This window comes from Phalacrocorax aristotelis, chromosome 2 (genome assembly GCF_949628215.1).
Source record: "Phalacrocorax aristotelis chromosome 2, bGulAri2.1, whole genome shotgun sequence".
Taxonomy (NCBI): Eukaryota; Metazoa; Chordata; class Aves; order Suliformes; family Phalacrocoracidae; genus Phalacrocorax; species Phalacrocorax aristotelis.
The window spans coordinates 111,643,029-111,670,895 of record NC_134277.1 but is presented as its reverse complement, the minus strand read 5'-3'; the positions used below and the strand labels follow the sequence as shown (position 1 = coordinate 111,670,895).

General features: G+C 41.5%; 1 protein-coding gene across 2 annotated transcripts in view; it reads left to right on the top strand.

The window, feature by feature from the left end:
* RAB31 (RAB31, member RAS oncogene family) overlaps positions 1-27,867 on the top strand; it is a 63,323-nt gene that overhangs the window by 11,389 nt on the left and 24,067 nt on the right. For both annotated transcript variants that reach the window (XM_075084691.1, XM_075084690.1), the window contains exons 2-3: positions 14,777-14,856; positions 17,467-17,548. In XM_075084691.1, coding sequence (XP_074940792.1) covers positions 14,777-14,856; positions 17,467-17,548 — 162 coding nt within the window. The remainder of the gene's footprint in view (positions 1-14,776; positions 14,857-17,466; positions 17,549-27,867) is intronic.

Genomic DNA, 27,867 nt, shown 5'->3' with positions numbered 1-27,867 from the left:
CGGGTAAAGTCAGAGCAGGAGCGAGGGAAAGAGAAGCTGAGAATAAGGAAACAGAAAACCACATAGAGCAAAACAGCAAAGGGAGTAATACATACAAAATAATAAGGTGGGGTGAAAAAACAGCACCTCTCCCTTGGTTTTAGCGTTGTTTCCTTTTTTTTTTTCTTTTAAAGCTGTAGCTTTGTCTTAATGTGGTTTCATTTATGTTTCAAAACACCTGTCCAGCTGAACTTGTAGAATTGTTGGTTACATTGCATTAAATTAAGCTGTATCTTTTGACCAGTCACAAACACTGTTGCAGACGTGGTAAATGAAAGGGAAGGTCTTGCAGGATCTCATGGGCCACTTGAGATGTTGTCCAAAATCTCTGTGCCTGTTGTTCTGCCGTGTTTGGGGTCTGCAGGAGCTTTGGACTCAGTCCCACACGGTCCCAAGCACTCAGGCTGCAACACAAAAAGCATATTTATCACCTAAACAGCCTGACCTGAGAGGGACTCCTCTCGGTACCCTTAGTGTGGAACTCTCTTCCTGCTTTGGATGGAAAGATCAAATCAGCTCTTCTTCTAATGAAGGCAGGTTTCCACAGTCCACTGGTGGACTGGCAAATTGTAAGGCCAGCCCGAGTAAAGAAGACACTATGAGCAGCTGGCTAACCTTTAGGCTGCTGATAAAAGGAGACTGCCTCAGGCCTTCAGTGGCCATCAATGACTGCTGATTTTACATGTTGTATCAGCTAAAATGGAACTGATACACAGAGGCAGAGTTTTTGGTGATAAAACCACTAACGAAATCCTTAGCTGCTGCCCCACCCATGTGGTGTTTCCTGAACCATGTGAGGATGCTGGTGTCTGGCTGCCTTTGGCCAGTGGAGAGGCGAGGAAGAGTTGTTTGCTTCTGGTTGTTGGTAGGTGATATACCCTGTACTAGGGCTCCGCTAATTTGGAGCAAAGGTCAGGGGCTATGAGGCTGCTTCCCATTTGTTAGGGGAAATGTCTTTATATAGCTGCCCCTGAAACTTTGCCTCCTTCCTCTCTGTCTCCTGTTACTGCCAGAGAAAAGGGATCAGGCTTTCTTTTCTCTAGGACTGAAGTTTTCAACTGATGTTTCAGTTGGCACTCATAATTTATGTGGCTTTTTCCTTCCTCTTTGGTATGACATGCAATAACAAATTGCAGGTGAGGTAGTTACAAATTGGGAGGGGAATGTCTGAACATAGAATTGAGTTCCTTGCTGAGCTTGGACAGGCAAATAAGAAGGTAATTCAGCCCTCTTAGAAATTTTTCAGGCAACTGCTGGACAGTTTTTATGTTACCAAAATAGTAAACTGAACACCAAGAGCCATTTCCTGAAATGCTCTACCTAGTTGATGTTCATATAGTTCATTGCATAAGAGCTTCTGCCTTCATTTAATAAAAGAAAATTACTTTGTTGGGATTTGTAGCCAATCTGTAATATCAGACTGTAATGTTTGGATTGGATTATCAATTCTAGACTGTCTGGAAGATTTTGAATATCTTCTATTTGGGGACAGGTAAATCAAATCTTTTCTTCTTCCTGTTTAGTAAGTGACACTAACAAGTCTCTGTTTAGAAATTATGGCCCCTAATGATAGGATTTAACATCAGAAGAGACAGGGTGCTGGAATATGAACAGAAACTTGTGTCAAACAGCAATTCAGGTCAAAGGTCCTTGCCTTGAAAGTTTTAGCTTCTACAAATATATGTGGGGAAGGTTCACTTAGAAAAAGAACTTGGTTTGGAAAGAATAACACAGATTTGTTTATCCAATTTTTTTGCTGCCAAACTGTACTAAAAAAATCATTTGTCAGGATGCTGTTGCCTAATGTGTTTACTGAACTAGGAAAGCCTCAGGTTATTTATGTATTTAGTCTGAAAATTGAATTTAGTTTCTCTGATCACTGCATTGCACAGTGATGATGAATGATATTTAACGAGACTGTTATGCTGGTGTGTGGGCATATGGCCTATAGAGATAACAGCCCCTGCAATCAATACTCATTATCATTGACAATGTGAGGTACACTGACTTGTAAGTTACTTCCTTAACACTATCCCTTACTTAATTGGCCCTGAACTTGAAAAATTATCAGGATTCCTAAGCAGATAGTATTCACACAGATTTTTACTGTATTTTAAATAGGAATTTATCTGTGTGAAGAGTAGCATGTCAAGTGGATTTTTGTGACTGCATATATATTTTGAGGTAGAGTGGGTAGGAGAAGGATGGCGGTGTGCAGATATCAAAAGGTCTTCTAAGTTTGTCTAGAAAATATGCTCTGACCATCTGAGTTACCAAAATCAGCTGTTTCTCTTGGTAAAGTTCCATGGGCATTAAAGCAGGACTTGTAATTTTTCTTTGTTTTCCTTTGGCTTTATTTAGCTCCTTTGTCTTACTTTGGCTTTACTTAGCTCATCCCTGTTGAGGTTTCACATGCTGGAGAGATCTGCTAAGTTTGGTCTTGGTTGGCTGGGGGCGTGGGTGGGGGGACAGACATGATGAATGGTGACCACCACCTCTCTGTGGCACCACAGTAGGAATTTTCCCATGGTAAACCGGGGCTCTCGTTTCTCCTCCTCACCTGAAAAATGAAGTGAACATGGAAGTGATCATAGCTAAGTATACGTGTGGTGCTCAGCTGGGAATCAGTAAGCCAGTAACAGGGAGAAGTTTTAAGGGTGAACTGGGGTGGTGGGAGTGAAGAGATGAGAATATACCATGGAGTGTGAGATAATATGCTTTCTTATCACTTACAGGGCACCTGGCAGTGGAGGTTTACCTTCTGGTCTGTGCTATATCTTGGTCAGGAGGATCCTATGATTCAATGATCAGTAGAGAGCAAATAGTGGCATGGTTCTTGTTTGGGCAGTAGTGACTCTATGAAGTCCCATGGCTATAGATCTCCAAAAAATGAATGACAACAACAAAAAAAGTCCCTCTGAGGCATACAACATTGTTGATACTTTGCAAACTTGGGTAGTTTTTACCTTTCATGGTCCATTAATGCAGTGATTTATGTGTTGGATATAGGCATCCCTTTGCAGATGCCTTTGCTATGTTCACACCACTTACTGTCACGCAGGGCTCGTGAGGTGGTGACAGCAGTGGGAGATGCCCATGTTTCCAAGAAGGTGCTCAAGCACTCTCCTTCTTTCCACCTCCATCTGTCGCACTTGTCTTGTTCTTGTAACTCGATCATGCATTCCTCTTTCCCTCCTTACCCAGGCTCTTGGCTCCCAGCTCACTTGAACAATTTTGCCAGTGCTCCTTTCTCCATTCCTCCTGTCCCAATATGGCCAAGTTGACCATTTCTTTCTCTCTTAGTACCAGGAGTCACCAGGTGGTGCTATTTCCCAATTAAATGCCCTCCTTTGCAGTGCAGCGCAGCCCAGCCCTTGTAGAACGGATTTATGGTGTTTGGTTTTGTGATGGAGCATTCTTTGGTGAGCAGCTGTGTCAGGTAGTGAGGGGTCTTGCTTCTCACCATCTGTTCAGTCCTGAGTCAGTTTTTTTTGAAGCGAAGTTGTTCCCTGTGAGTTAATCAGCCAGTGCCTTGTTCAGCGTTGAGGTCCCAAAAAGGCTGGACTGCTTCTACACAGTTTGTGACCACAATGTTATTCTCAAAAGCCGCTTTACTGTAGTATAAAGTCCAAGCAAGTCTCACTAAGGATGTCCTCAGGCTTTGCGCTGTTAGGTCCTCCCCATCCACTGGGAAGGTTTTTTACTCATTTGTTGTCATGTGCTGCTGCTCCAAAGGAGATTTCTGTGTGTGTGTGTAAGACTGCTCCCTGAAAGGTGCTCCTCTTGTTTCTCCTTTCGTCCTCTCATCTTATTAGCTAGATTGATACCACCTTATTTGCAGCTGCTTTTTATAGAGATCATGCTCTTTCTTGAAACTGTAGAGGATGTTCAAAACAAGGAGTTCAGCATCTTAAACAAATAGCCAGTGCCCCCAAAACCCACAATTTAAAATGGAGGAATGCAAATAAACGCCAAGTTCCTGTCTTCCTTTTCACCAGGCTGAGCACTTCTTCCTTCACAGCCATCCATACCACATACTGTGAAGGGCATAAAAAATTGATTGATTGAGATTCTGCTCTTTGATTTCAATTTAAAATCCTGTATTTCTCTCGGCAGTTCAGCTACTGCTCTGAATTTGATAACTTGTGTGGAGAGGGGAAGGAAATGCTTAAAAAAAAGACATAGAGAGTTAGCTGGAAATTTGATGTTGGAAGCAGTTTCTAAAAAAAAATTAATAATGACTGAAGGCTGTTACCTTTGCTGTCACACTTATGCTGGTGTGGCAGTGTGGTTAGCTTGCATTTTGTATGGTAAGATGCAGTGATTAAACATATGTATTTGAATTAGAGTATGGGTTTGGGGTTTGGTGGTTTTTTTTTTTTTGACCGAAGTAGATGAGCTTTAAAAGTTGCTGAGTTGGGCTAGGTTGGCTGCAGTGATAATTTGTTGTTATTATTTTTTAATATATGCTACAGTGTTGCTGTTCTTGAGTCATGTTGGAGAGAAAGGAACTGAGGCAGCTGGAGTACTGACCCACAGGCTGTTTTCTACATCAGTCGCCTTTCTGTTTTGCCTTATGGTTTTATTTATATTTTTTTTTTATTCTATTGGAGTTATTTTAAAGAAAGCTTTGAAGGAAGCTTATTTGTTTTCTCCCTTTCCCTCCACAGCCCCCTGTCTCATAAATAAAAATCACTTTATGATACCCCCCCCAACTTTACACACACAAAAGAGTTGGCAGCTTGCAGAAGAGCAGCACGGTTTCTAAGTGCTGGGTGAGTAAATGTACAGCAGCCACATGGGCCACTTTGTGATTTCTTGGGTAGCAGATAGTTTAACTGACTGCTAATCCTGCCACCCACTGCTAGTGCCGTGTAAAATAAGGATTTGTTCTTTACTACTGATCTAATGCCATGTCAGTCACTGGATTATGTACAAAGGTAGCTTCCTTTCTGACTAGGTCATCTTTCCAGCACTGTCTTGCCTTCTGTCGAGGTGATAATGTTCATTCTCTTGAGTCCCCACATTTGGAGAAACCTTTCCTTTCAGAGTCAAATCTTCAGCTGAAGTCAGTGGAGTGCCTATTTGCTGCCAGGTGAGAGAGAGCACTTTGGGCAAATCCATTTGAAAACCAAGTGTTTGCATGGAAAGATATGGCCGGTCCACTCATCTTGAAGTTATTCAGGCTGCAGCTGCAATTCTCCATGCCTTCAACTCAGCATGAAGAGCTTGAGATTGGAGCCCTAGTTATGATAGCAGGATAATGCCAAGTATCTTGGAAACACTTTAGGAGAGACTTTGGTTTAATATAATATTACATATACAAAGATACGAACGTCTCTAGGAAAGTGAATTTATTGTTAACGTTAGCTGCTATACAGGCATTAGATGCACTTCAGCCTCTCTCATCTCTGGCCAGGCACATTGCTTTGATAGGATGATAAAATGCCTTTGGCCATCTGTGCTTGCTGTTGTACTTTAGTTTGGTGAGGCCATGGTGTTACTTGGGGTCTCTGGGCATATCTCTGACATAAGTAGATAGATGGAGAGATTGTAACTAATACTCACAGTCCTGGTGTGGGGGAGGGCTGGAAATAGTCTTTTTTTTCTATGAAAGTGGAAAGGATGCAGCAAAGTATTAAAGAATGTATATTTGAAACTCGGGCATTAGGGATTTTTGCCTCTAAAAGATTAGTGGGCTGGGATCTGGCCGAGAGCAATGGACCTGTCACAGTGAATACGGACAGACTTACTAACTCCAGAGAAGCCTATGAAATGGCAGGACAAGTAGGGCTGTGTTCCCTGGCTCCAAGTATGGCAGATAGCAGAGCAGCTATGTGTGCCTAATTCTACAGGAGGATGTGTGCAGGATGAATGTGAGAGGAAGACACATGCTGGATAATCACAACTGGTAAGGGAGCCAAAACCCGACTGCAGGCGTTTGGTTTTGGTGGCTGTTTGGGAATGGGAGAGGTGGACAGGGCTGTGGATGCATCCAGCTCTGAGGCAAAGCAGATAGGCACTGTATGGGTTTTGCTATCCACTGTAGACAAAAGGAAAACAAACTGAAAGAAGAGATCAGAGGATACATTATACATTCAGAGGCCAGGTAGCATTAAGCCCTGGCCAGCAGATATTTTTCTATTTTAAAATAGCCATTAGGAATATACCAGTGCTATTGAAGATGCATATAAATACCAAACGAACTTTGACACCTGACTGTCTCTCAAGGCACCTCAGTGGTTCTTTGTCACTGTATTGTCTGAACACTTTACAACTATCACTGATTTAAATCCTCATAATGCTGTTACAAGGTAAAATCAAGTAACTGTTGTTTTCATTTAGCAGCTAGTGAGTTGAGAATGATAGAGCCAAGAATTCCTGTGCCAAATGCAGTCCTTGCAACACTAGGAGGAAGGATTGTATTCTAATATAACAGGGCTGACCTGGTTGGGAGCAGTAAAATCTCTGAGAACAAGTGGTGCACTTCCTATGTGTAGAGGGAATTAGAGTTAATCTAATTCTAATGCATACCAGAGGAAAAAGCCTTATTCTGTACCTAATTCGTGCTCCACAACACCAGCGTTGGCCTGAAATTGCACTAGCAATTAGAAATTATGTGTAGGGTGTTTTACTGTGGGAGAGTTGACACAGACCATCCTAATTTTATGGGAGTAATATACTGATGGATTTTAAACTCACAATACATGGCAATATTTTAAGAAGGGCATGCGACAAACAGAAATACAGACAGGGATGGTCTTGTAAGGTTCACACATGGAGAGGTGACCAAAAGAACTGTGGTGGTTCCTACTGAAGAAGTGAGACACTGCAGAATAATCCTCCCCCTAAAAACACAGTTGCATCATAGAGATCTGTGTGCTTGTGCTGCGATCTTGGGGAACTCAGTTCCACTCTTCATTGCGAGTGGTATTGTTCATCCCGGAAGTACCCTTTGCTCAGGAAAGTGCATGATAGCGCATGGACGGACCTGGAGGCCAGCTCTGATTCCAGTTCTTCCCCTTCAGAAATTTGCTTTGCAACTGAGTACACCCCAGACCTTTGCAGAAATTCCTTGTACATCACTGGTAGCATAAGGCCATGTCTGTTGTCGTTTGGAGCTCTTGTTGCAGAAGTACGTTGCCAGGCTTGTACAATTTTTTCAGAGTACCAGAGATAATGAATAAAGTCAAAAGTTAAAGGCGGTGGTGATGGGGTAGGGAAGAAAAACACAGCAGACCTCTCATTTGGTAGAGGGCTTGGCTAGGAGCTGAAAAATGGTGCTGCTGCTTTGGGAAGCAGGCATGCCCCTGGGCCAGTTCTGTAGCTCTGGAAGTGGGGATCCCAGCAAACCAACAGGAAAGGGGTCTTTTAGAAGAGTCGTGTTGCTCACAGGGGATATAATCTATTTCCCATTGTACAGGGCTGTAGCGAAGATTAGAATTTACAAAAATTGTGTCCTGAATGAGATGTGTATCCTTTTGACCGCAGAAGCGAGGGTTCAGAGCACCTCAGCCTGCATCCCTCTGGTTCAGGCTGAAGCCTCAGGTGGTTTTGTGTTGGTGAGGCAGCTGAGAGCCAATGTGTCAGTCTAAGGGTTGCTCTTGTATTTTCATTTGTGCTTGTGCAGTGGTGGGATTTGCTCACTTGATACGTCTTGCAGATGGAAAAACTGAATACAGCGAGAAGCTATTTGCACTTCTTCCTAGACACCACTCAGCAGTGCGTGGCTGCATTTTCGCTGGGACAAGCCTGACACTTGGCAGATTCAGTTCAGTTCCAGGGGTGTCTCTGAACCCAGCTCTCCTGAAAGGTATTTCTCCTTACAGCAGTCTCTTCAGACAAGTAAGTGATACCCAAATAGAGGGGAGGATGAAGGATGTGTTTAAGGGTAGCAAAAGTTTATTGGGTAGAGTGATTCTTCAATTAAAATACTGCCCTTGGAAACTGTTATCAGGAGTCTGTCATGCATAACTCTTACTTGTATGTTCATATGGTTGATAAAAATCCAAAGCCAGTTTCACATGCTCTTCGAGCCGCCTGCCACAGACTTCCAGAGCAGCTGTAACTGGATTAGTAAGACATGGAAAGTATTGCAATGCTGCCTGCATCTGATCGTCTGAGTAATGATTAAAATGTTAATGGCAGACATAGTGGACTAAAGCAGGCTGCAAATTGCAAAGATTTATTTTGTTGTTCAGCTTGTTGCTTTTTTACTGCCAAATGGAATTTAAAAGAGCTGTAATCCTATACTCAGCCTTACCACAGCACGTGCCTTTGGGTTAAGGATTGGCACCTCCAAAAGCGTCAAAGGTGCTGTGTGCCAGACCTTGCCCAAGGGGTGACATTCCTCCTAGATACCAGGCTTGACCAGAGCTGAGCATACATTTCTGCAAAGCCCAGTGATGCTTTACAGTGCAGGCCCAGCAATTTGTTTGATGATAGCTAATAAAATGCTAGCCATCTAGGAGCGCTGTGATGTGATTACACTGCTGTGAATTTTCAAATTCCATCAGAGTCCTGCTGAGGGTATCGGGAATGGGCCAGCGGGACTCAGCTGTAAATCAAAAACTGAAGTGTGGCCAGTTCTGACAGTGGAAAGAATGGCTATTTTAATGTGCAGGAGCTCAACTGCCAAGTGAAAACCAGCTGCGCTTTACAGAGCTACTAGAATGAAAGGTCTCTCTGCATCTGCATTTTTTGAGAGACTCATTATTTTTCTTCCCCTAAATTTTAAACCATGTCTTTCTACCTCAGATTTGCCTGGACAGTTGCAGAGATTTTGAGTTGCAGAGATTTTTTTTTTTTCTGTGTGTGTGTGTATTTAAGATATTAAATGTATTGATGATAAAGGACAATTTTCTCTTTTTTGCAACTTCATACCAACTCAAATGTTTTCATCTGTATGTCTTAATTACTTCAGCATGAAAGTTCTGCACTGGGCAAGGCAAGGACCTCTCCTTCCTATCTGCTCTAGTGCTGGCAGGAGTCGAATCAGTGTAACAAAGGAGAATTTAGCTTGGGAAGTCTTGAGCATAAACTGGCTCCTCTGCTTTGGTTTTTTTTTTCATTCCAGTTAGTAATGAACCAGCCAAGAAGTTTGTCAGTTGGCATAAATATGTGACAGGGAGACAGGAATTGCTGTTTCTCTCAATAATCAGGAGCAGCCAGCTTCGTCTCTGAGCAGATCCTCTTCCAGGATAGTGGGACAGCTTTTTGGCTGTAACCTTGTTCTGTATGTTTGAGCAAGCCTCCCTCACGCCCCCCATGTCTGAAAGATGACACAAGGCAACGTTATGTCACTGCAAGGTGCACTGAGACGATAACTGGTGGGCCAAATTTGACCACGGTTGTTTCTGGTGCATGTACTTATTGCACCTCTTGATGCGAACCTGTCTTGAGAAAGCTTCAGATTAGCTTGCTGTGGCAGGTTCCAGTATTGCCTTCTGCCTACAACCTAGGTTTTCGTTGGTATGAGCAGCTTTGTAATTCCAGCTATATGCATGATGAAGAAGCTACGCCATGGGAGGCTACCTGGGGGTTACACTATATCAGCCCTGACTGCATTGGTTGCACTCTTTTTATCCTGATGAGGGGTCCTTAGATGAAGGGCTGAGCTGTCAAAGGCTCATTGTGCCTTTGCACTTAGGGTGGTTAGCAGGTAAGCTTTTGGGGAGCCTCAGCACAAAGAGGCTCTTGAGGGACAGATGCATTCCTGCTGTAAGGTGCAGGGGAGTCCTGCCGAGTTTGGTGGAAGCCATGTGAGCCATGGGATCAGTTTCTTGCTTGTGTGAAAGGATAGAGGGTTGTGACTTCCATATGTTTCTCATATATTGTTGAAATAACATTGGCTTTACCTGCTTTTCTGGAGCATGTGGTATTAATACCTTCCAGGCTGCTAGAGTATGAGTTTTCTTCTTCCAATATGCAAGACAAACACGTGTTAAACCCAGTCAGTTTTAATGAGACCTTTGGCCGTAGGTCATCTCTCAGTGAATCTTTGTTATTACCAGAAATGCTTTGGAGGAACAGACATTTTTAATTTTTAAAACTTTATACAAATTGAAATACCGTGGATTGAATCTTGGCTTTGTCTAAGATGATGGGAAAACTTCCATCCTTCTGAAGGAGCCATGTGTTGTATCCCTGTTTTGTAGAGATGAGTTCTCCTTTACTCCTCAATGCAGATTTTTGTGGCACCGTCCCCAGGGTATCTCAACCTTCTTTTAAAGCTGAAATGGGAAGTAAGTCATGAGATCTTTGGTGGTTACAAGCTAGATGTTCTTTTTTTGTCTTACTTTGCAAATGGGAGGACAGAAAGCATTTTCATTCAGTATGTTTGTTCTTGGTGTGCCATTTCCTCATGTGAAATGCTATCTAGTATGCTTGTTTTATTTGTGTTTGCAAAATCCTAGAGTCATAAGAGGATTTTTGCATGGTTTATCTAATTTTACATATATTTAAAAAGCCTTCTGTGATAACATAGCACAGGAAGATTCTGAGTAGTCAAGAATAAAATAGCTGTTGCAGCAGTGTGCATAATTATAGGGCTGCTGTTTAGTCATCAGTCATATGTGTGGATTTTTTTGTGAATTCAACATTTATTCCATTTTAGATGTAAAAAGAATTTACATGAAGAGTTTAGTTTCCTCAGCACAACCGTACTCGACCCATCTGAATCTATTAAAAACTATTAAAATATGAAGACTAAAGTCCTAGTCAGGGATGTGTTTACAGAGTAATATTGGAGAAGTGCTTGGAAGACTGAGCCCTATGGTTGTGCAAAGGTATAAATGAGACATCCAGATTTAAATTAAAGAGCTAAATTTTTCTGCATCAGTTTTTTCTGGATGCACACATCTGGAACAGTGGATGTGCTGCCTGTTTGTAATGGGAAAATGGTTTTCTTTCTTAATATATTGCTCATATTGAACCTCTGCTTTTTTTTTAAAAAAAATCTTCTTCTATGCTGCTGCTAATCAGCCAGAAATCAGCAGCTCAGTTGTTCGCCTACAAATTAGTTGCCAGCATCCTGTAATTCTGCTAGCTTTGAAATACCATCTCACCTCCTTTACAGTAAAGTGAACCAAGGAGAGCCAAGTGGGGTGGTTCTCTGCGAGCAGGAGTGTGGGTGGATGCACTGTTTTTTGTGGCATGCTGCTCTCCATTCTGATGCTCTTAAAATCCTCATGCTTAAATCTGTGGGTAGAGGATTTTAGAGGAATAGAGAACGTCTTTTCAGGGTTAAGGGTTAAAAATCAGGAATTGGTCATGCTTGCATTGATTCCTTGTATTTATCAGAGACATCTGATATGGCTTCAAATTTCCGTATCTGTTTTGGATGTCCAGTGGGAGATTCTGAAGTTGTAGGTATTTCTTCTGGTGAACTGATAGCAAGTAATTTACTCTGGATTACATTTCTATTCCTTTCCTTCCTCCCCACCCCACTCCACAGTTTTTGCTTATCTTGGTACAATGCAGTTTATAACTGATATTAAAAGCAAAACATGCAGTTGGTCCTGTGAGTGACTCATCAAATGCACCATGAACACCTTGATTCAGAATAATTATTTTATATTTACTCTTTTCGTGGAGTGGTATGCTCTTGATCAATTAGTGTAGTGCTGAAACCTTTGGATTTCCCATGGATAAGGATTTTTCTGAAGGATTGCAGGATCCGTTCCTTGAAGTACGATGTAATTCCTGAGGATATTCTCAGTTTCTGAAACTTGTCCAATCCACTCAGCTCAATTCCGCTGTGACCTTCTACATAAACTGAAATGTTATTCCTTGCTGTATGTTTGATGTTATATGTACACCAACGTGGAGTAAAACAAAAAAGAAAAATGGATTAGAGAGTGTAAAAAGCTGGCAAAAAGCAGAACTCTGAGAACTGAAAACATAACTCACCTGCATGCCGGAGTGTTACGCAGGCATGTGGCTTGACAAATCTGTTATAAACATTTTGAAGAAAAAGGGGAAAAAAAAAAAATCCAAGGATGATCATCCCCATCAGATGTTAGAAAAATGGATGTATGTAGAGGAAGACCATATAGTAAAGGAAAATTAGGTGGTAGCAGGAAAGCTTTGTACAGCCTTAGCATGGAGGTTTAATTTCAATGCATTGCTGAGAAGTGAATGCCTTTTCAGTGTCTTTAAAGCAACCATGCTTTCCTTCACTTCTGTGAGATTGACCTGACAGACAGTTCCCTATTGTCAGTAAAAGATAAGGTCTGATTAGCAGTAAAAGATTTCTACTAAGTTTTCAAGTTGTATAATGCTCATGCACCATGATTTGCTTTGCTTTCAGGCAGGTGAGCATATTGTTTGATGGATGCGAGTACGGTAACATGGACAGGAAACTGTCTAAGCAGTTCTAAATCCCGCGATGGAGTGACAATCACTGCCTTAAGTAGGAAGCTTTTTCTTTTTTATTTCCTTCCCCTCTGTGTTCTAATTATACTCCCGGTAGCCAGCCGTTTCCACCCTCCAGGCAACAAAACAGAAGCTGGGAGTGCTTGTTTCAACTGAACTCCTTGGTGCAATAAATTGCCTGGCTCCTGGAGAGTGCTGGCCACTGACTGCAACCATGGTCATTCTAAAGGCAGGTTAATTTGTGGTCCAAGTCCATTGGTTTCACTGGAGTTACACCAGGGGTAAATTTAGCTCTCTTGGTAGCCCAAGCAACCCTAGGAGCAAAGTGTAAGAGGGTTTTGAAGCTATTTGAGGGCTATCACTGTACCTGGCACAGGCTTAAGTTTAGCTATGCTTGCTGTGAGAGATGCAAGGGTAATAGAAACTTTTAAAGTTCATTTAATGTTAGCATGAAGTGTAAGATCCACAAACTGCAGGATGAAGAGGTAGGGAGCTTCCAGGAAAATGAGCTAAGCTCATCCATGCTTGTGGATGTCACATCTCTGCCAGAGACCAGGATCCTCTTGCTCGGGAGCTGTAATCACAGATGTTCTTCTGAGTGACCTGTCAAGGGAGCTGAAGGAAATACATGAATCTAAAGCATCACCGGGTCATGGGTGTCAATGTTGAGTTTCAAGCATGGTGGCAGAAACTGTGTCCCCACAAGGGGAAAATGTAATTCTTCGCACCCAGCGGGTGGTAGTTCTGGTTTCTCCACAACATTTAAAATCTGGAATGAAAATTAGATCCTCAGTTTCAGCACAGAGGACCTTTTATTTTGTTTGTTTTGTTTTGTTTAATATGTGCTGCCATCCTGGTCTAGTAATTATGCAGAGATGTCAGCTGGAATTGATAATGAAGGCAAAATTTGGCAATAACAACAGGATGTGTTGCTGCTATTGATCAAAGGCTACGGGGCTGGTTTTAAACACTGCTCCTCTCTTTGATCTTTTTTCTTATTGATTGAACACAGTAGATAACCATCTGTGTAGCATGAGCATTTGTTATGGCTTTTAAGCTGACTAAGGACAGCTTTGAATTAAATATGAGAGTTTAAGTGATGGTTTTCTAATAATGCTGCCTATAAAGGCTTTGCTTGCAGTGGCGATAGAGTTTCATTTAAACATGGTGAAAGGAAATCTTAACTATGGGCATTCTTTTTCTTTCGTATTCAAAAATAAGAGAAAATATTGCAAAACGTTACAGGAAAGGCAAAGGGTTTTTTTTTTTAAATAAGTGGTGATGTGTGTGGTTCTCTCAACAAACTGCATTCTCTTGTCCTGGCATTTTTAAAGAAATGTATGTAAATTAGTCAAGTGTCTTAAAATGTGGATACAAATGGAACTACCAAGTGCAATCTGGTAGTTCTGCAATCACTTCAAATGAAATTAATAGAAAACTTTCCATTGACTTTTTAATGAGTCAGATTGGACCCTGGGCTGTCATTGTTAATGTCTTGGAAAGGTCAGGATCGATTTCCTGGCATCCTTTTTGTCTCTAAGGAGACTCTTTGCAATTCTATGGGAGACATCGTGATATTGCTGTTCTTCTTCCTTGATAATTGTCTATATAATTTATGTTGTTCTACCTATCATCCAAGGCTTCATGGAATAGCAGAGACAAACTGAAAAATGCAGCTTTTTGGGGGGTGGGTAAAAAAAGACTGTTCCTGCAAATGGAAGCAGCATGCCACGCTGCAGTGTAAAGAGCAAGTTGTGTTGCTTTTAAAGTAATGCTGTTTCACTGCAGTCCAGTAACAACCTGCACAGGGATAGTTGCACATCTCTGGGGATGCAACTCGTAGGATTCCTGCCTTTTCAAAACCACCTGAAGCCTCTGCAAAGTTTCCACCAAGCAGCCTTGTTTGTCTTGCTGTGGAAAGGTTAGTTCTACTAAGTTAGTGCTGTCAGAGTACTAAAAGGTTGGTTTTAGTAATCTAATGGAAGACTGGAAGCATGCTTGGGCTGCCCTGCTTTTGCTGGGTAATGTACCATGTGTTTGCAAGCACAGGATTTTCTTGTACAAGTAAATGGTTATGCTTGAAGTACTGCAGTCCTTGAAAGAGGAATATAAAATCCACTCAAAAAAACAAACAGCTTGGAGAGAAGGGAATGTTGGGAAGGGGACCAGGGAGCTCCATTCACAATGCTGACATTAGAAAAGGATAATCCACGTGCTCACTTTTCTTTTGAAATGTTTAATCTGCCCCACTTGCCACTAGAGAGGATGTAATTTCACAAATAAATATTTGACTGTTTCTTCAGGTGCAGTATTGATATCTAGAGTCTCTTGAACTCACTGTCATGCTTTCCTTTATTTTCAGGATACTGGGGTTGGGAAATCAAGCATTGTTTGTCGATTTGTCCAGGACCACTTTGATCACAATATTAGTCCTACTATTGGGTAAGTACCACACATAATATCTTTTTTTCTTCTATGTATTTTTAACTCACTGCTCTCTGCTGAGCTTGTTTCTTTTCCTTACTTTCAAGTCTCTGAATACTGTATGTCTTTTTTTTCTCCAGTTTATCAAACTCACTGAACCCCTTCGTCTCCTTTGATGGCTTTCAGCTCGTGCTACCTGTTTAGAGAGTCTGTCTGCCCTGAACCAGGTCTGCTCTGCTCTCCCTGTTCTGGGAATACAGAGGGGGCCTCAGCTTAGCTACATTGCAGCATCATCTGTAATGGAGAGGCTGACAGAGCTCTGCCATTCTCCTCCTGCAAATGGTGTCTCTTATAATCACATCTTCCTCTGGGGCTGTCCAGAACCACGCTGTATCGACTTGTGTTGGGCATAGCCATGACTTCCAGCTGTTCTGTTTTGATTTTCTCACCCACCTTACACTTAAGATTCTTAGATGTCTTACTTGGCTGGTGTCCTCTTCTTTTCGTCTTGTCAAGAGCTTCCCACTTTACATTGTGGTTTTGGTCATAGGACCTTAGGATTAAAATCGCTTTAGTTCCGGCTGGTCAATGAGGTGTCGAACCTGATCCTTGGAGCTTGAACAACCAAAACCCCACAACCCAAAGAGGCACACGGATCTGCACAATGACCAGGACACCCCATGGCTGAGTACTGTGGGGAGCCCTTTAATGTACGTACGTTGTGTGTCCTGGCAGGCTGGGCTGGAACATGGACAGTGTCTGTTCCCAGGTGTGGACATCCTTTCATCTAGGCTTAAGACATGTTACATTATCCTGTCTTTCTCAAAACAGGGACAATGCAATTTGAACTAGGTAGAATTAATTCATACCTGTTCTTCTTTAAAAACTGCCAAGCTTCCATGTGTCAGACCATAAGAAGCTGATTAGTCCTGCAGGTGGTTACAATTCCAAAATTTTTTTCTTTTCACATCTTAGGGACAAATCTACTAAGTCCAGCGTTACCTGGAGAACTTTGAAAATTTTTGATCCCTTACGGAAAAGGAAGCTCATATGTAGTGTTCACAAAGGAGTAATTTGGGTGGGAAGGGCTGATCTGGCTTGTGTGTTAGAGTTGTTTTAAATCACCAGTGAAGGATTGGTATTGATTGCTGTGTGTTGTTCAGAGGGTTGGACGGTATCTTCCAAAGCTCTGCCTTTTGATGCATGAAGGACTCTCAGCTGGAAGTTGCACGTTGAAGTTCAGAACAATTTTGGACTCCTGAGTGTAATGAATAGAGAAAAATGGACAGAGATAAAGGAAGCGTGTAATGAATAACATTACCGACTGAAGGACACTTTGCAGTGAAAGAATTTGTGGGAACTTGAGTAGTTCTTTACTTCTAAATCATCATCAGCCTTTTTCCCCGAGTAGTTGTTGTTGCTAAGTAAATGTCTTCTGCTCAAATGGAAAAAAAATCCCTTTAATTTTCATAATTATGATAACAGAGGGAAATTATTTTTCTGTTTGAAGATTAAAATGTGAAGGCTGGTTTGCATGCAGGTGATATTACTTGTCTATGTAGATAAGGTTTTTATTTTTACTTTCTTCAAATTAATCAAATGTTTTAAGTATACAATCCTTGCAATCTACAGTAGCTACTGCAGCTCTAAAGTTCCTGCTTTCGAAGTTGTAAAGTTTTGCTTAATGCTTTGAGAAGGAGAGTGACAGCTGAAAGCACATATCCTGAAAATAACCAAAGAAAAGGGTGTACTTTTTTTGGCCTTACTTAATATTTTTATAAGGAATGCAGCATTGTTAAATTCGAGTAATCTGAAAATGGCTATAGAGGAGAACTCTGCTATATCTTTCTCAGGAAATGTTTTGATCAGTGATATGTCATTTTATGTCATTCAGTGCTTTTGTAATGACAGTGCATTTTATCACATGCCTTCCTGAGCCAGGAAAAAAGTTACCACAACAGAAATTGTCCAGCAGTGTCCAGATAGGATGGGGGGAGGGGGCAGGGAATCTACCAGAGTTTGTCAGTCTCTCCTAGCCAGTTTTCGGTTGAAATGCTGTAGTATAGAAAAAGGCTATAAATGTAACCCTCTTTCTTAAAAGAAAAATCACACTGTGAAAACACAGACAAATAGTATTTCCTACAAAAAATACAAGAAGCCACAAAGATTTATTCATCTGAGTTGAGAGAGGGAAGAACTCTTTGTTCACCACATGCATTCCAGCAGGTGACTCTTCTGTTCCCTGGTGATCCATTGTCTTAGGTTTAACTGAAGAGTTGCACATTTGTCACCTGGTATGATGCTGGCTGATGCCTTTTGCTCAGGTCCATATCACCGAGAAGATGGAGCTAGCTAACAGCAGAAAGCTACATGTGAGTGGCAGGAGCATTTGTGGTCCTGGGGCCATGCACAAATGTCCTCAGAGGCTTTTCCCTTTTTTTAAAATTCATTTATAGGTACCATATATTTTATCTGAGAAAGTGGAGAGTTTCACTTCTGTCAGCATTTTATCAAGGTTTTGGAGTTTCCCCATATGCAGCCTGACCCAGCAGAACTGGCTAAAGTCTATAGGTTGCATATTGAGAGTATCAGTCATGTTGCAAACTTCTGCTGCTTCCTTCTTTTCAGAGCATCCTTCATGACTAAAACTGTGCCTTGTGGGAATGAGCTTCATAAATTTCTGATCTGGGACACAGCTGGTCAGGAACGGGTGAGTATTACTTCTCAGTATGTCTTTTGTTATTCCCGTCTCTTTTAATGTGTTGGGATACTTTTTCTAAACCTTTCATCTTCAGAAGACTTTAAGTATAAACTTACTGAATCTTTGCAAGGCTCTGCAAAGCAGGTGGTCAGCAGTCACTGAGTATATAGATTCCCATTTCACAGGTGGGGAAAATACAAAGGCAGGCTGACCATACTACTTGCCTTTAAAAAACAAAAAATAAAAAATCCTGGTGTGAATTGTCAGCCACTTTCCTCCTCGAGCAGTGCTCAGGCGGTCTCCAGCTCCCCTCTGGTTTCATCAGGTTTATGTGGCAGCTTTTGTTGGTGTTGGAAAAATACTTGACTTCCAGCACATGGGCTAGCGGTGGTCTGAGCTTAGCTGATGACTCCGGGGTTGTCCCGAGTTGGGACATTGAATATGGGCATGGGTTATGTCTGCTGTATTTATATTGGAAATTAGCACCAGCAACCTGAACCACTTAGTGTTTTTGTCTTAATTTTTTGAATGTGTGAAGTGAATTGCTCAAATTAAGTAGCTTTTCCTTTGTCTTTTCAAAAAAGCCGTAATGGAATTTATGGGCATTAGTTCATCTGGACTGTAGGTAAGCCTGGTTGGTCATCTATTTCTTTTAGTAGCCTCAGTGACAGTAGTAGACAGTAATAGGCTGTAAAACTGTAGAGTTCTCTTAATGTATGCCCACATTTATCTTGAGAAGTTTGAAAGAAATGGAAACATGCACACATTTTAAAATATCTTCAAACTTTCTTGTGAAATTGCACTGTTCCTGATCATAGAAAAGTGTAGCTATGCTCATGTTAAGTTGGGGTAAACTGAGACGCTTATACAGGCTGTATTGTCAAGTACTGATACATCCCACTGGATTCTCCATACCTTGTATGTCAATTGCGGGCGATGAAGATTTTTGCTGTTCAGTGCAGGAAATGCTTGTGCTTTTATTTACAATGCTCAGCATGACATAAATTGGCCCTGACGAAATCTGTTGACTCTTAGCAATTCAGTATGTTATTTATAATGGGAAAACTGATCTTGAAAAAGATATTTGAAGTGTAGCATTCTTTCCCTTGAATCTTGTTTGTTCCATTTCTGCATAGTCTGGAACTGTTAACTGACTAATTATTGGGAGAGGTAGCAAAGGTTTAGTTTTCTTTCCCATAGTTTGAGTTTCCTTGCTTGTTCTCTCTTCCCTCTGCTGCCCTGCTCAGTGTTCTTTTGTTTTTAATCCTTTTAGCTCTTTAGCACACAAAATTCAGTTCTGGACATTTAGGTATACGCATTAACCTATTTTCCCATGTAGTCTTAAGATTCTCAAAGCTTTTTTTTTTTTTTAGAGTAGGTGAATATTAATAAAGTCGTATTTACTGAACTAAATGATGCCTCACTTGAGGCAGGAAGTCTGTGACTGAGCTCTGACTCTTGGACACAAAATCCATCCTTCCCATCAAGTACCTTACGTTTCCTCTCAATTATTTTTAAGCTTGTCATTTTTCAAACATCTGCTTTCCTTTTTGTTTCTTGTGTGTGTGTCCAACAATGATGAGCAGCGACCACCACAAACCTTCTTAAATAGCTCAGAATCTGTTACAGATAAGTTATATTACAGGTTTTCATGTGTAAACATGACTGGTAACCTCTTTAGGCCAGGGACTGTCTTTTTCTTCTGTGTTTGCACAGTCTATTCCTATTCCTTCGCTAGGACTCTAGGAAACCTGGGGTGATACAGCAAACAAAGTTGGTGGCTATTGAGTGCTAGCTACCAAGGCATACAAGTTTCCCAAAGTGAGGTCCATACTGTTCCAGATTGTTCTCTGTCCTAGAACATCCCCGTTTTACAGCTAAACACATGATGCTTCTCAATAGCTTATTCACTTTAATTTGTGTCTGGAATTTTGGTTACTTTGTGTTGCTCCTTCTGACCTGCTGTTCAAGAACAAATATCTCCCCCTGTTAATTTCTTTCATGTTACTCTCTGAACAACAGTGATGACCCAAAGCTTCCAGCCTACCTCAGCCTCTGGGCCTATTGCTCTTTTTCATAGTGTTTCATAAATGTCTTCTGAGTGATGTTTCAGCTTTGAGAGCTTTTGTCCTTCCCTTGTTCTTTGTGATTTTCATTGAGGCTTTATGTTCCACTGTTAAAGTCTGGAGGTTTTGTTAATACCCCTATTGTCTATACTGCTGATAGCAGTGTTCAGGACTTCCTGCTCTTTCACCATTGCCTTCGTTTTGTTTTTTTTTCTCCTAAACGCAAGGCCAAGTATAGGACTTGCATGTGCTTATTCTGGAGTCGGGGCACTCTGCTTCCCCAGCTGTGCCAGGTGTTGCTGTGTCTATGTGCGATGTGGCACCTTCACAGCAGAAGAGCCCTGGGTGAAATTTTAACTGAAGCCTTCTTATGCCATGAAAGTTAAGCTCAAACTTTGCCCATGGTAGAGGAGGCAGGCGAAACAACAGCAGCAGCACTTCTGTGCTCCTTGCTCATGAGTTTCATGAGTTTTCTTTTTGGTTTTCCAGGGGTTTCTCTGGGCAATGAACTGGGAAACTGCCAGTTTGGAGAGTATAGAGAAACCACTCTTAAATATCTTAGTCACAAGCGCTTATTTAAGCAATGCTCTGTGAGATCCACTGTGCCTTCTGTCTGCCTCTGGTCAGCTGGGAGAAACTGTAAATTCATGTGGCTACTTCTGAAAAGGAGTTGTGTCCTGGGTGCTCAGAGAAGCCAGCTGGAAGCGCTCAGCACCCCCTTGAGGCATTAAATCAACTTTCAGATAGCCACTTGTAACGTTGCAAGCCTTCAGAAATGCTGGTCATTGTTGCGTTTGGAAGCTTGTGGGAACACCCGAGTTAGCTGAAGAACTTTTAATGTACAGGCCAGCCCGTCTGAGGTTGGTCATGGTGAACAGATAAGTTCTGATTCATATGGATAATAGATATAATATTTTATTTCTTTTGTGTCAGGAAACTTGGAATTGTAGGCAGAGTAGAGAGGGAACCGGAATTGCCATTTTGTGGGAAATAACGAGCAAACGTCACTTCTGCAGAATGACAATAATGCAGCAGAAAATGGAGATCAAAAGCGTTTCTGTCATAGCCATGGTGGGAGTGAATGCTCAGCGTGCTTCTTGGAGAGGGGGATGTAGCTTTCCAGCAGCTCTCACTGTGGAAAATGCACATTGTACTTGATTACAAAAGGAGGTATCTTCTTAATCCTTTTATCTTGGTTTTTTTTCTCCCTTTTTTGGGTAGGGAGAACCTTAAACTGGCAGCACACTTAACAAAATCCCCCTGCTTTCTGTGCTTAATTACTGGTCTCTGCAGACCCAGTTGCTATCAGACAAGCTCACTTTATTCTGTTTCTCAGAGTCACTTTCCCTCCACCCAACTATTTTCCAAATGTCACTGTTTTCCCTATCCCACTTTTCCCCCATCAACTTTAAATTGTTGCTGTGTGGACTTCAGGACTTAAATGCATGACAATTATGTTATTGTTTCCCTCCTCTAAGAAGAGTCTATTCACAAGTTAGTTAATGATGTTTTTATTAGCATATATTTTGGTTCATGGTGCCCTAAGTAGCTTCTAATTACAATGCTTTGTCTGAATACCTTGGGTGGCTGCCAGCTCTCCATTTTGCCAGCTGAGGAATATTGGAGGAAATAGTTAGGGAGCCTGAGGGCAATGTTTCTAGGGCAGGATAATTTATCTCTGTCCCTTTTAAATTTACTGTGGTGAACTCCGGGATTTTTAATTTTGTTTAATAGAAGGAGCCTCAATTACTTGAGCCCAATTTAAACCTTGATAGGAATTACCCTGAGTTGTGGGCTTTTTTTTTTTTTTTTTTTTTAAAAAACCTGCTCCATTTCCAGGAAAAGGCTGACTGATGAGATATCTACAGCGCTTTATAGCCCCATCTCCTCTGAGTGACAATAGTTGTCCTGGTGATTCAGAGACAGTGTCACAAGGAAAGGAGTGAAAATCCTCCTTGAGAGGAGGACTTGTCCTTGCTACAGTCTTGACTAGGATGTTTCCCCTAAGCTGAGCAACATAATTGCTGAGTTTATGGATGCTTCCTCTGAAACCAGACTGTCCTGAGAAGAGTTAACATCAACTATCAAAGATTTGAATTACTTCTGTAGTCAAGACACGGCCTAAATTTTGCTCTACAGTTTTGTGTAGGTGACTCTGACGGTAGCCCACAGCTCAGTCAGTGTGGAGGTGGTTCCTCGTATGTGGTGTAACGACCTCCCTGCAGGGAGCTACTGCTCGCATGCTGCAAAGGGATTTGGTAGTTTGTGCATTTGGGAGAGCACAAGTGGAGTTAGAGCTAGTAAGCGAATATGTTATTTTTACTATTTTTAGATTGAGCGTAAAGCATGGTAAATAATTTAGGAGATGCATGTGGATGTGTTTTTTCTTAAGCTTCAACAAACTTGTAGCATGTGTAGCTTGACAGTGAGCCATGGTTTAGGTGTAGTGTCTTTTGCATCCTTTGTTTAATGACTTTAAACTTCAGAAGGGCTAAGCACAAGTCACTTCTGTGATATTGCAAAAGTTTTCTAATTATTTAAGTTTTCTGCTTATTTAAAATATCTTCAAAAGATTGTCCTAAAATGTTGGAGTTTCCCCCTCTTCACTTTAAGAATTCTTACATATTTGAGAAAAATGCTCATTCTTATATATGTATCTTCTTCGATTTAACTAGCAAAAAATACCTGTAGGTTGGAGCCAGACAGATCTTTCCTGATTTATTCGGCTTGCAAATCCTGAGAACTGACATCTCAGCCTTCAATCATGTAAGGAGAACTACTCAAGGCTATAAAACGCTAAATGGTATCTGATAGTGGCTTTCATGCATAACATTTTTCCATTTGCTCTTTGCCAGCTGAGAATGTCAGGAATTTTGTATCCCTCCCTGTGCCGCTTCTTGTGCAAGAAGCTTATATGTCAGGATAATATGTTTGACACTTATGTTTTTTCACCTTTGCTTCTCTCCACACCCCAATTTTCTGTTTTTTGGCAGCTGCTGCCTTGAAGGTGACAGGAACAGGGCATGTAAATGCCCAGACTTGGGCAAGTAGAGGCTGCCAAGCTGTAAAACAGGTACTGTTCTTGGTGCACGGACTGCTTCAATGAGCTTGTGCAATGCAGATGCAGTGGTGGCAACCTTTGGGTCTTCCCGTGTGGGAGCTTACCTGATCCACAGATGCAGTTAAGGCAGCTCTCCTAAACAGGCTGGTAGTAACGTGTTTCTGGCACTGGTCTACCATGCTCTTCATCACAAGAACCCCAGCAGTTCAGGTTGTAGTAACAGAAGCCGAAGCGTGAGGAGGAATCTGCTTCAGGTGGGTTCGCGGATAAGACTGAAGGGGTTTGTGGGGGTAGCATGGCAGAAAGGGCCAAAGACAGGAGAAATGGGACAAAATCACCTGCAGAGGAGCTGGGAATGGACGTCTGAGCAAGGGGACTGAGGTGCATGAAGGTCCTAGTCTAGAAAGGTGAGTGCGTGTAAAGGAAGGGGAAGGAAGTTGCAGAGCTATGTCGCTGCTTGTGCACATAAGCGGCTAGCAGAGAGCCAGAAGCTGTGGCTGCCCTTACCATTAATGGCACCCAGATAAAGAAGGGGTAAGGATCTCTAACATTGAGAGGAGCCAAGTGGTTTGGTCTTGGCCACTCAGATGCAAGGTATGTAGTCAGAGAGCAGCTCCTCAAGAATGAGAATGAAATCTAGTCAAACGATTACAGCTGTCAGGAAGCAAATCTTGTGCTGCTATGCACCTGCAGATGCTTGAAAAGGCACCAAAAGGAAAAATCTTAGCTGAATTCAGCCATTGATGTGAGCAGGTGTGTAACAGTTGCTGAGCACTGGCCTGGTTCTGCGTACGCTGTGCATCCTTACCCTTTCCAGCCATGCTTGTAGGCAGAATTATAATCCTTTTGCAGCAAGAAAAATAATGTTATTCACAGTCTAGAATGATAAAAGCAACCCAATAGAGGGGTTGTGGGTTTTTTTTTTGTTGTTGGTTCTGATTTTTTTTTTTCCTCTTGGCTGCAGAGCTTGGAAGAGACAGCCCTGCTGTGGCAGTAAGCCAGCACTGGGGTGTAGCACTACAGGATAGTGCAAAGAACTGCAGGCATGAATTAGTGTTCCCTGGTGTGCCTGGCAGATTGAATGAATGCAGGCTGTCTTCACCAGCATTTGTCAGCCTCTATATAGATAGGCAGGGGTAGTATGTTGTTTTTTATTTCTGTATTTATTTGGCCTCTGTTTTGCTTTTTAAACCAGTATTACATCAAACATGGTTAAGAGACTTTCACTACCACAGCTTGGGTGTGATTTGTGCTGTGTTCCCTTGAATTTGTTTTTTACTTTTAAGTGTGGTAATATAGCTACTCGCTGGGTTTTTCTTCTTCTCCATTCTGTACTGTTAGTACAGAGGAAATGGGAAAAGCATTACCCGTGACCAAATATACCCCTCCAAGATGAGATGCCCATGAAACAGAAAGCAAAATGTTAGAGAGCATTTAAATCGGTGGTAAATTCCTTAATGGCTGGTTGGTTCCATTTTTCTGCCCTTTGCAAGGGCAAAGCTTCTGTCGACTTCAGTGAGGTGGGAAGATTGGGGGTGTGGAATCCCGCAATGCTCCTAGAATCAGCAAGAGCAACTCTGGTTATGCTGAACTTGCATTTGCACCACTTACAACTGAACTTGTCCTCTACGTTGCAGGGCTGTACAGCTGCAAAGTTGGGTGGTTTCTAGTCAGATCCTGAGAGAAAAGGGGGACCTGCTTTCAGAGGAAATTTCTTAACATGCATGTGGCCTCACTGCTTCTTCCTTAGTGGCAGAGATGATGAACCACAAGTGCAAAGTGGACGTGTTGGTAGAGGAGCATGAGTACGAAGGTGCTCTGTACCCACTTAGCATTGCACCAGTACTTATGCGACTGTGAAGGGATACAGCATGCTGTGTGGCGTGCTCTAAGGAAGAGAGTCTTAAAAGTCTGCATGAAGCTACCCAAGTCATTAATTTTGGGTTTTTGGTGAGATAAGTTTCTTATTTATATTTTGAATGACCCTTTTGGCCGGGCTATAGCTGTTGAATTGGAAAATGTGCCCCTTAACTATTACATTGCATGGGTTAGTGACCTCAGCCTCACAAGTTGTTATAAACCCCTACAAAAGCAGAACACGCTAATGGGTGGTGGAAGTGGGTCAGTATTTGCAAATAGCCACACTTCCTGTGGATACTGATTGAGAGGCACAGGGCTTCCAAATTTAGAATAATTAAAAATTATGTGATAATAATTTAAATAATTCCAATATATAATAATTTTCAATAATCTAAACAAATTCTTATATTTATTCTAAATGAAGTAGATGAGCTGCTGGTGACAGTTTACTCATTATACAAACATGGGAAGTATTCCCGGTGCCTAGAAGGATATGTGGAAATGGTAGGACAATAGAAGGAAATGGTGGGGATGAAATTTGGTAGTGTAAGTAGCAAGTCCCTGTACCTTTTGACTCGCAACAAAGACGTATGCTGTAAAGTTGTAGGAGATTTTTTGGAAACAGAGAAGGAAAGCCATCTGTGAATGTATTTACTGGTTAAAGGATGATCATGTGTGTATGATGCAGCCATGAGAAATGTGATAGGTGTTGGGGGGGTGCATTTAATACTGTTTTATGTCTAGAGCACTGCCTACAAACCTGGCCACTGGCAGTCAGGAACCATGAACTGAAACTGGGCCAGGCGCAGAGAAAGGTGATTAGACCCCACCTTCTCCCTACTACCTTATCTTCAGACTGGAAGAGCCCAGTTTAGCAGATTGGCAAAGTTAAGACTGAAAGACTGCTCTGTATTCATATTTCAGCTAAAGGCAGGCATTGATGCTTGAATTTTAGTAACTCAAGGTGCAAGTAAATTACAAATAGTTTAGTAATTAGGAATTCAGAATTCTATTAATTGTCAAAATAATATGATCCCTGTAGGAGTCACATGGGAAAAAATTGGGTGATTTTAGGCTGGGTCTTGATCAGCTTTTGAAACAGGTTACGAGTGTGGTTACTTGTGATGGTTGGAGCTGATAGACAACTGGTTTGGGTCCGTGTTTCCCTGTTCACCTGAGGTAGCCTGAGCTGCTCCTGGCTGCAGGTGGGGGTGACACCTGTCAGAGCGCTGGTGTCGGCTGTGGGTTATGGAGGGGCTGACTCCCTGGCAAGCTGGGGATTGCGCCCTGGTGTCTGTGTGGCAGAGTCAGGGGGTGGCTGCCTAAGCATTTTAGGTGGCCCTTCTGGAGAAGAAGAGGAGCTGCTCTCGTGCCAAATCTCCAACTGCTCCTGTTTCTCCTAATTTTCTTGGGAATTACTGCGTACAGAAATACTGAGCTATGAAATCGAGGTTATAGATATTGTAATTCATAATGCAGAAGGTAGTCCTGTGAGATTTAATTTTGTGAACTGCTTTTCTGTGTGTCGGTTGTTTTGGGTGTCTGTCCCACATTTGGTCCTTGGCAGGTGAAAAATGTGCATGTTAGTATTCTGTATCCCTTTAATTAATTTTACATGACACACTTTTTCCAGGTAATTAGGCCAGAAAAAGGTTCAAGAGGACTTTGCTTTTGGGCACTGATTTAAAAGAAAAAAAGAAGAAAAAAAGCAAAAAAAAGGGAGAATCAAATAAACATAATTATTTGCATAATATTTTTACTAGTATGTTTGTGACATTGAAAAATCCATGCTCATAAAACACATTTGTTAAGAGTCTATTAGATCATGAAACTTACTCAGAGTTATAATTTTTCAGCCCCTCTTGATTCATTCAGCATTGCAGAGAGTCTTTTCCTGTTTTCTTGTGGACAACAGTGATTTCTTATGACTGGGCCATAGCGTATCATCCTAGTTGTTTATTAGACTGTGCGAAAGAATGATGAAGGGGATTTCATTCTGGTTTTATTTGATATTCTGTACTGTAATAACTGATAATAGTTGTTACTAGTGTACTTTCAGTTGTTACTAAACAATTTCAGTGTGCTTTTTCTTCATCACAGACCATACGAAATTGCATTAAGATGCATTGTAATCCCATTTTAGTCACTTTGTCAAATGTATAATATGAACTCTTCTGTGTCAGGTTTATCCAAATGGGAATATAAACTTAGATGCCAATTGAAATCTATCACTTGAAATTAAAAAAACCCAAATTTTGAAACTACATGGCCAAATATGGATGTTTCCTTCTTTTAAAAAGCCTTATAGCTAAAATATTGCTATAGGATCACGAAAGAAGAAATAACTGTCCTGTCAGCTGAGCAAGTAAGTAGATTTTCAGTAGAATAGGGAGGTAATACCTATGCGTTAACAACACCTATTGAACCTGAGTGTCTTTCAAAGGCAATTGTCTTCCTGAGCCTAGCTTGCTGTGATCTTGCCCTCCTTTCCAAGCTTGTGAGGAATTGGAATATTTAAGTAGATTATTTTGTCTTAAGTAGCAGAGGAACTACATTCCTCCTGCATGCTGTGCCTCTGGTTGCCACTTTTTATGTTTCTTGATACAAGCAGCAGGTCAAACACAGTTTGACATAGTTTGGCGTTTCTGTTACAGAGATGCAACATGCTGTTGAAGTGACTAATTAGTCTCCCCAAAGGTTTCAAAAGATATTTTCTTTGTTTCTGCATTTTACCTGCACTGATTTAAAAGGATTATTGCTTTCATTGTAGGGAAAAAAAGAGTAAAACTGACAGTGGCAGTACACTGTACCAGGAGGGAAGTGTACAAAGTAGTTCTGCAAGTGCAGAGCTATTTGAGTGTGGAATAAACTGATATGAATCTGGCTTCCAGTGGTCCTGTCCTTCCTCCTTTTTCTCAGCCACGCTTTCCCACCCCTTCCTTTTGGCTGAGCCTGGGGCATATCTGATGCACAAGCTGATTTGGGAATCCAGCCAAAAATTAATCCTATCCAAAAAATGGTAGTTTGCATCCTGGTTCCATTAAAATCTACTTGTCCAGGATCCAGTGAGAGAGGTCAGCTTTTCTGTTTGCTTTTTAAAAATTATTAATTTTTGTTTTTACTTTCTGGCCCTAGCACTGCCAATATTCTTCATTGAAACAGCTGTTAAAGAAAGTGTTCTTGTCACCTGGTCAAAAGAGAAGGGAGAGAAATTCCCAAGATGTCATACAGGTTCTCAGTGTGCTTTCTGGGCCAGTATTGAAGGAATTTGAAGCATGTGTGTTTAACTGCACGGCTCCTGTGAAGTGTGATTACTGTTGTCTGAGAGCTCTTTGTAAATT